Source organism: Triticum aestivum, chromosome 6B, assembly GCF_018294505.1.
Source record: "Triticum aestivum cultivar Chinese Spring chromosome 6B, IWGSC CS RefSeq v2.1, whole genome shotgun sequence".
NCBI classification, from domain to species: Eukaryota; Viridiplantae; Streptophyta; class Magnoliopsida; order Poales; family Poaceae; genus Triticum; species Triticum aestivum.
In genome coordinates this window covers 605,007,929-605,017,037 of record NC_057810.1, presented here as the reverse complement: position 1 = coordinate 605,017,037, position 9,109 = coordinate 605,007,929, and the positions used below count along the sequence as shown (strand labels likewise).

At 43.5% G+C, this 9,109-nt stretch overlaps 1 protein-coding gene across 1 annotated transcript in view; it reads left to right on the top strand.

The window, feature by feature from the left end:
• Nucleotides 1–917, top strand: part of LOC123138260 (NADH-ubiquinone oxidoreductase chain 5-like) — a gene marked incomplete at its 5' end in the record, with an annotated part of 1,952 nt that extends 1,035 nt beyond the window's left edge. Inside the window, 1 exon segment of the mRNA XM_044558200.1 lies at nucleotides 1–917. This exon segment is cut by the window's left edge and continues 1,035 nt beyond it. Within this exon segment, the coding sequence (XP_044414135.1) occupies nucleotides 1–188 (188 nt within the window).
• Between the last annotated feature and the right edge of the window lie 8,192 nt (nucleotides 918–9,109).

Genomic DNA, 9,109 nt, shown 5'->3' with positions numbered 1-9,109 from the left:
TGGGAAGTGTCTCTGTCCTTTTCACTTCTTATTACTCCTTTCGTTTACTATTTCTAACATTTCTAGTACCAACTAATTCATTCGGGCGAGACAGATTACGATGTCATGATGCGCCCATTCCTATGGCCATTCCTTTAATACTTTTGGCTCTCGGGAGTCTCTTTGTAGGATACTTGGCCAAAGTGTGACCTGTTAGCCCATAAGTCAGTACTGTGACGAAGCGGCTGTTGCTCACCCGATACGATCGTACGAGGTCACAATTTACCCAACACGATCATCCGGGGTGAACAAGAATTGGGGATCGGATGCGGGCGAAATTCCCGCCAATGGCTGAGATGTTCAGTCGACTCCCTCCCCCTTTGTGGGGGTCTGGACCCCTACGAGTGAGCAGAAAAGGGAGGAGGAAAGAGGCCCTGGTGAACCGTCATAATAAGTGAACAAGTGTAAGCTTTGCTGCCCGACAGTATGGAGTACTGACCACACCGAGGGACAGGCCCTGAAGCGAAGGACAGGAACGAGCGGAATCAATGTGTTCCAATTTCTGGCCTTGCACCGACCATCCAACGGACCATGGACTAAACGGCCACTGCCTGAAAGGACTATGCTATGTCCAGGGGACCGTTGCCCTCCACAAGGTACATCTTGCGCCTATGGGCCGCTATAACTATCCAAGAAGACACTCGAAAAAGGAAGGATAAACAAACCTACCCGGTGGACTGCCGAGCTACAAGTCCTACGACACAGGAGCGGGATTCTCTAAAAAGCCAAGGTCTTAGGTGGCCAAGAGGGCCCACTTGGAGACTTGGGATCTCAGCAGGAAATGTGAAGGTTGTTTAAAGCCGGCCGATAGGCGAAAGAGAATCCAAAAGTTTTGTTCTGATCTGAGTAGGCTCAACATAGGGAATACCCTAACCCTGGGAACCGGGGCATATAAATCCGCTTATGGCATTCACCCAAGCATACAGAGACAGATGGAATGAAAGAAAGAAAAAGTAGCTCCGCAGCTCGCCCAGAAGAAGAAAGACCCGCCGCTAACGATTTGGAAATCCCTGGTGGGCTGGGCCTGAAAGACAAGTGTGTGTGGATTTCCACATCCTCGTCTTTACTTTAAGACACAACTCTTCTCTTTCTCGGTCAAATGACTTGCGATAGTCTACCTTGAGTAGGACCATAGGGATCTTATGTTTGTGGCGAAAGATAAGTGGTTCTGTCACAGCCAAGAAAGTTTCTATGAGTGAGCGACCCTTGATAAACGCCGATTGATACGTGTCAATGTCAATAAGTGGATGAGTGTTGTTAAAGACAATGTTTGTTCCTCTTCTTTGAAACGATTTTCATGAATCTCGAGATGATACTGATTGGCCTGAAATCCTCGACGGTGTTGGCATCTTTTTTCTTTGGGAGGAGAGTGATGGATGCCTGGGTTAGCCTCCAAACATAAAGGCCATTGCTATGAAAGAGCTGCAAGAGAGAAAGCAGTTGCGGGTGGATGATGTCCCAGAAGGCTTGGATTGCACAGATTCTACCAGAGGATGTTGAGATGCTCCCATTGCAACTCACTGATGGAGAAGAACTGGAGAGCTCAGCTAGAGCTGGAGGAGGTGGTAGTACCTGTTCCCTACTGGTACCAGTGGTGGCTTGATCACTTCAAATTGGAGGGACTATTGGGCCAAATTCCCATACTGTAAAAAAAGGTTTTATTTTCATATATATCGGAGGTTTTGTGTGCAGAGGCCGCCAGGTTGAAGTTGGATGTTGCTTTTGTAGTTCCCAGTGAAGGATGATGCTGGGTCTATGATGCATTTTATTTGGATTTTGGCTGATAGTTTTCGATGAAGCCACAGATACTACTCTTGTCTGAGACCTGTTGGCTTCATCCAGAGGGAGATGTGTTCTAGGGTGCCAAAGTACTCTTCAGCTGAAGAACTCTCTTTGGGACAAGGGCATCATCAAAGCAAAGAAATCAGAAGAAGAAGCAGTCAGTAATGCAATGCGAGACAAGTGTCATGTAGCAAGGTGCCTGGAATCTATCGTATATCGTATATAGGGATTTTGGATTGCGATTTCCTTTTGGGGATCAGGCCGATTTGATGACAGGAATTTCCTTGTTTGTTGCAGCCTAAGATTGGGATTGGCCTACTCTTCTTCTATAACCGGGATCTTACGACTCTCGTGCTTAATAAGTTGGCACCTCGCATCCTGCCAAAACCTAATCCTCTTATTCTCTAGCTAGAGTTGGGCTCCTTAAGAAGATATGATACTTCTACTTTTGACACCCTTTTTTTCCTATTTTTAAACTCCAATTGATAAAGCCACCTGGCGAGTAGGAATAGTTTCGAGTTTCTGGTCTGTTTTCTTTTGAGAATCAAACCTCTAATGGGTTTTTGCTACCAGGAGAAGGGAATGGCCATGTTGATGGGGTCTATCTAAATAGAGAGGAACCTACAGGGCTGATTACTCGATCGCTCCATTGTGATGACAATCACACCCATATTCTTTATTATTACTAAATATAGATAACTGCCATCTCCCGGCATAAGAAGGAGTGACCCTAACGACAGCCCCTATAATAGTAGACAACACGTTTTAAATCAGACTGGACTGAACGAAGAAAGATCTTTCCACACAAGAGTGGAAGGGATCCTTTAGAAATAGTTCTTAGCTCCAATCAAGCTTTCTCTGCTGTCTAGGATCGTTAGTGCTATAGTGGAGACACTTTTCTCAAATAAGAATGGTGGTCACATTCCCTTTCTGGTGGTAGTCATTGAGGATCTCAAAAACAGGGATCGCAAAAACGTGTCAATAATGACAACGCTGGGCGAAAAGGCTAAAGAAGAAAAACCTGTAGATTTGAATGCCACTTCCTTTGCTAAGATAGCTAGATTTGGATGTCCATTCCATAAGGTATAGCTGCATCTGACACTGAGTAGAAGTTACTAGCAGGATAGACAGGAAGCTCTGAAGGATGTACAATGCTTGGAGGGACAGAAGTTTCCAGAGAAATGGTCTCTTTTGATGGGCATTTGTAGATGATGGTTGATACTGCAAACAATGCCTTCTTGACAGCTCTAGCATCACCAGTTATCTATTAAGCATAAAGATACATTAAAGATAACAATTAGCGGAATATAAGAAACAAAGAATAGATATTGAATAAAGAAAAAAAAGAGCAGAGCCTCATAACCGTCCTAATAGAGATAATACCACGTTCGTCTTGTTCTTTACGCCGATCCAACTCGTGCTTTTTAGGATGGATTTCACACGGAATCAAGGGAGGTGCGGGATACGACCCATATCACATTAATGTGCCATAGCTTGCAAAATCAAATAAATCTATCGAAGCTAGGGTGCCAGGCCTATAAGAATCAGAAGAACAATCCACACTAATGTAACCGTAAAGAAATGGCGGCTCTAACATAGATTTTTCTCAATATGTCATGTTGTTGAAAAATCCTGTGGTAGCATGGGATGATCGGCACTTTAGTTTTAGTTATTGATTTACGCATCACGCATTAACTAATATTTATGGGGCTGGAGACTTCGCTAAAGCATGCACATAAATAGATGAATGAGAGATTACAAGGCAAGGAGATACAGATCTGGGGGTTGACTCAGAACTTGTACATAGGTCAGCTCACTAATGCTTAATAACCAATAAATAGTCAATCAAGAGATATGCACCAGCAAACAACATTATACTGAAATAGTGTATTAGGCGGCAAATGGCACAGAAGAGTTTAGACGATAGATTCTCTACAACAGGTAGGGATCGGGGGTTATACGCTCTTTTCTATAAACAAAGTAGGCTTGTGATTGTCCGCATCCATCACTCAATCATGCAATTCAATGAAATGGTTTACTTATCTTCTTCTAAAGGATGGAATTGCTAGATTGTCAGTAATATCAATTGAGGAAGAAGCTAGTCCCACTTAAATTCGAAAAGAAGACCTCTATTGTGACAGAAGATTCCTCGCCCACAGCATCTCACTTATTGATTGTGACATAGCTCTCTATCTCCGCTCATAAGAAGATAGCGTTTCATTCACTCGCTCTAGAAACCATAGGAGCTACTATTCCCAAGTTTATTAAGAATGGGCACTCACTGGATTCAGGCTTCCACCGTTCTAGCTTCTCTTCGTAGTTCACTAGAATGTATCGAGCATGTTTATCCGGATCAGGAGGCTTTACATAAATTGCTACGATTGCCAAGTCGAAAAAGAACTGGGCATGAAAGTGAAAGTGGAAAGAGAAGGGAGCGTGATTTGTTTCAAGAATTGGATGCCCTTGTTAAGGAAATCTAGTATAAAAGGAGAAATTGGGCCTATTTATAACTTTTGGTACCTAACCACCTGAACTGGGAATAATGGCTAAAGATTGAAGGTTCTAAGCCATGTATCAGAGCCGGTTATTTGAGTATCGATGCTGTTGGAGTCTAGCTTCCGACCAATCCACTTCACTTCGGAGGACATAACAGCTTAAGAAGAAATCGAGATCAGGCCCGTGGAAAGCACACACACACGCCTGGGGAATGAATCCACTTTTGCATTCTCAATACTAGGGGGGCTTCTCCGATCGATTGCTTTAACTGTTATTCCCCAGATTGGCGAAATGACCTTTCGTCTTGCTTCCGTAAAATAATAAAATGTGCTTTCGCCAGAAGAAGAAAAAAGAAGATAGCTCAGTAAATGGCATTCAAGTAAAGTCGAGAAAGAGGCCTTGCTTTCGCACAGGAAGGAAAGAATTGACTCGGGTAAGTAAGCCCTATTGGGGGATTAAGGGCTCGAGTACGATTAGAGCGCCTTTTTTTCTGCTGCGCAGGCTGACCATTTTAAATAGGGGGAAACAGGAGACTGTAGAAGATGAATATGGCTAGTCTACTGCTACTGTTTGATTGGCAATCCTTAGACTATAGGGATGAAGCAAAGGAGCATAACCTACCTGCAACTATGCTTTAAAGCAAAGAAATCTATCGAAATTCTCATTCCAGTCTGAGGGGATATCTGAAGCTACCGATCCGGGATCTCACTCAAATCCAAACCTAGCACTTTTGTATTTATTGCTTCTCCTTTTAGAAGGTCCGTAGCCGAGTAGAAGAGAAGAAAAGAGATTTCCTTATCTGCATGCCAGCTTTCATTCCTACTTTTGATGAAAGAAAGGTCAGTTGCTGCCGACAAGTCGACTAAACTTTCACAACTGTCACCTATCTTTAAGCACCTTCTAGGCCGCTTCCCAACCTAATGCATTCAAGTCTGCCTTCGGTACTGGTACTTCGGAATCAAGGGCCCAACAAGCGATATCAGGAGTCTTTGGCCGAAGAACTCGCGGATAAGAAGGTTATTCCATAACTATATAAGATCCATAGTCACGCTCAGCATGCGAAAGCTTGTAAAAATGACATCCCCTGCGAAAACCAATAGGATTTGTTGGGCCATCGAACACTAGTTTCTGGTTTCTCAAGACCTTGAGGCAAGGGCAGTTACGCAACATTTTCTCAATATTGAATGTGCATTTTTCCCGAATTTTTTCGATTCCACTTCTGTATCAGAAATTAGTGTCAAGGGATGGAGTTCCTGTTTCGTTAACTAAGTCTCGCGTTGTTTGCTTGAGGAAGGGACGGCCGTAGCTCAATTTCCATTGCTAATCTTACATGTTCCCACGAACAATAAAGAAAAGAAGAAAAGGCTATTCCTTAGACACAGAGGTGGGATTAAGGCGTCATGCGGAACTCCAACAACATAGACCAGATGGCTTATTTATTGAAAATAGGTTTAGGAGCCTGATCCTGGAGCTGAGCAAGCATGGGCGCGATCCACATCGAGTGGAACTACTATCACTATATCTGTGGAAGGAAGGTGGAACCTTCACCGAATCATAGTTAGGTGGCACCCATTCCGCAGTGGGCCGACGTCACACTGCCGCTTCAATAGCTAGCGGGTAATAATCAGAAAGTGAATCATCAACCACTCATTTAGAAGCCGCTCATGCAACAACGTTTAAGTAAATCCTTCCGCCCTTATTTTCTGTAGTCTAGTTGTTGGAGCAAATGCGCCTTGAACACATTACGTATATTAGCTGAGCTTTGTCCCTAATCGTGACTAGTTGTTATTAGTTTCGATCAAATTTCCCCCCAGCCGGCAATGCCTCAGCTTCTAAAAATCTAGGAAGCTCTGAAAAAAAGTCATCATTATGAAAATATACTAGCGCTACTAATAAGGGAAGCGACTTTTTTCTAAGAAAGGAATAAAGCAGAAAACTAAAGAAAGAGATCTTAAGTGGGTCCCGCGAGTAGTTTGTCTTGTTTCAGTCCGTACAAGAAGATACTTTCAGGGTTGCCCAAGAAGGGACGGGCCTATCTATTGGTGGTACTAGTTCCGCGGGAGGGGCAGGATTTCGGTGATGTCAGCATGGGTCCGGCTATCGATCACAAGGGTCTAGATACGGGCCTCGAACGGAAAAGTATGCTACATATTGCTCTGCTCCAGTTCCCTCTGCTTACACCTGGTCAATTCGTTGATCGCCCCTTTTATTTCTGATTTTCAAAAGGGCCCCGCTCTCGTCTTTGCTGACGAAGCCTTTATCTCTGTCTCTGTTATCCTCATACCTGCTGATCTCTTCGACTGATAGAGTCTATGCTATTGGTGAAGCTGGTTCTACCTCAACAACAGGATCTGCAAATGGATTTTCAACTAATAGCCTCTGCTTCAATTTGTGATGAAAGGTCGACTAGTTTTCACCGAATCTTCAATTACGCACTGGTAACTTTTTTCCATTTCCGAGGTCCAGAGGGGAAGACGAAGTACAGCCTAGTTCAGAGAGTCACGATTGAATCCAGGTTAATTCAGCAGCAGCTAGAGCAATACTCCGATATTGATTTGATTCTCCGCTACCCACCAAGGTAGAAGACTGCTTGATCCGCAAAAGAAGTATGCTTTATTTGCTTATAGAACAAAAGTATACGCTTTTTCAGGGAAAGATAGATGGAATAGGGCATTCAGCAGTTTGAAGAGGTAGCCTTTTTCAGTAGCAGTCTTGTAAGCAAGCGCCGTACATTCAATCTATACTGGCGAGAGTCTTTCCTCTTATAAAGCCTGAGCGCGTTGCATGACTTAATGCCAGCTCTTTATCATACATCTTCTGTAGAACCAATAAATATAAGGGATATGTGTTAGCACATCTTGTTCGTGCTCTGCACCACATTTTTCCTGTATACCGGCAGCTAGCATCCCATCAGTAACCTACGGGCGAGATTTCTTGAGGGGGGCTGGCCATGGTTTTTTAACCCACCCTTTCATTCACTTAAGACCCAAAGCAGAAAAGGTTTGCAATCCATATACAGGAATTTGGTTCCACCGAAGTACAAGGACTAAACTGGTCGACTCCACCGCAGGGTGCGAGATGTTGAGCTTCCTCGACGCCTACTCTGGGTATCAGCAAGTCTATATGGCTGAGGAAGACAAAGAAAAAACGAGTTTGATCGCCCCTTCCTTCTGCTACAAGCGGATGCCCTTCGGTTTGATAAATGCCGGTGCCACATTTAAGCGCCTAATGAGCCTCATCCTCAGGTCTCAGTTGGGTCGTAATGCAGAAGTGTACGTTGACGACGCCGTCATCAAAAGCCGCTTGGCAGGGACTCACCCCAAAAACACCTCTTTTTTTGCATCTGCTGAGCAGAACCAATTACCAGATCCTACTTCTAAGCTCTATGCTCTACTTCGGCCTTGCTCTCACTTATGGGTAGGAAGGACAATAAGCAGGAATTCATGTTGGCTAACTATTATATCCAGGCGGAAGTTGTTTTCATAGGAAAGACGGAAGGTTTTGCGCGTTGGTTGTATCGAATTTCCCTTTCTAATAGCATACACAAATAGATAAGAAAGTTACGACGATGATAAGGTAAATGAAAACCTTTGATTTACCTTACCATCAGTTCTGTCTTATCTCTGTGCCTCCTCTAGCCATTTCATAATTGGATATCGTCATTCAAATCTGTTATGACAACTGTTTGGTAAGCAGGGATTCGAATCAAACAATAAATACCAACTCTAAGTATGATGGATGGTACCTGGTGCCTAATTTCATGGTATCTTTCTTGGCGCCTACCACAGGAAAACCCCTCCTTCTTTTGGGAGGAAATCAAATGAGTAAAGGTTTCTGCCGACTCCCCTCAAGGAACCACTCACTACTCAACTTGAAACCACGGACCTACCTCCTGCTTTTTACTTTCTTCTTTGTCCCAATTCATATCGAGCATGTCTTTCTCCATCTATAGATAGAGAGAATATAGGATAGGGGCGCTCAAAGCAAATAGGATTATGTATCTAATACTAATAGGTACTAACCGCATTCAAGATTGACTTGACCTCTTATTTTGGATAGCAGAAATGCTTACGCCCTAGGGGTTTAAAGGGCCCACTCCCTTTGGTTGACTCATCAGGCTCACCACCTTTTGGAGCTCATCCAACAGTCAGTCTACTTAATCATAATCATAATCAATCCGTTGCTATTGCTATCTATCGCCATACCCACAAGAGGGTAATTTATCCAACTCCCCGTGCGAAAGCAAGTCCCGCGTCAGCAGTGATTCGAGTTGTTCCTTGAGAGCAGGCTTATGGCATTCCAGGTAAACATAACAATATGAGAGAGAACTCCGTTCGGCTTATAAGTACTCGATTGAACCAATTGTTTTTTCATTTCCCAGTAGGTCACCTTGGGCCAGCTGCTGACTTTCTAGAAAGAGACAAGGAAGTCGATTCAACATAAGGGAAGAAAGCATATTTTAGGTTTACTCCTTCCATGTCTAGTAGGAGTGCGTGCTTCTTATTGCCTTTTGAGCAGTAGTTGTATACATTCCTCACTCAGTCTAATTAATTATCTTTCTCCCTACCCAAATACCAAGGGAGGTTTATGAGTCGTATCCTCCTTACGAGATAGCGGAAGTAGCATTAGCGGGAAAAGTAAGCTCCTTTTCAAGCCTTCTCTTTCGTAACCTTTGATTAGTTCCTTAGATGCCCTTAGCAAGAATGATGCAGGAGCAAGAAAGTCTATTTCCTCCGCCTTTCCAGAATATAGCTATTCAAATAGAACAGTATAAAATGCAATCCATAAGTCA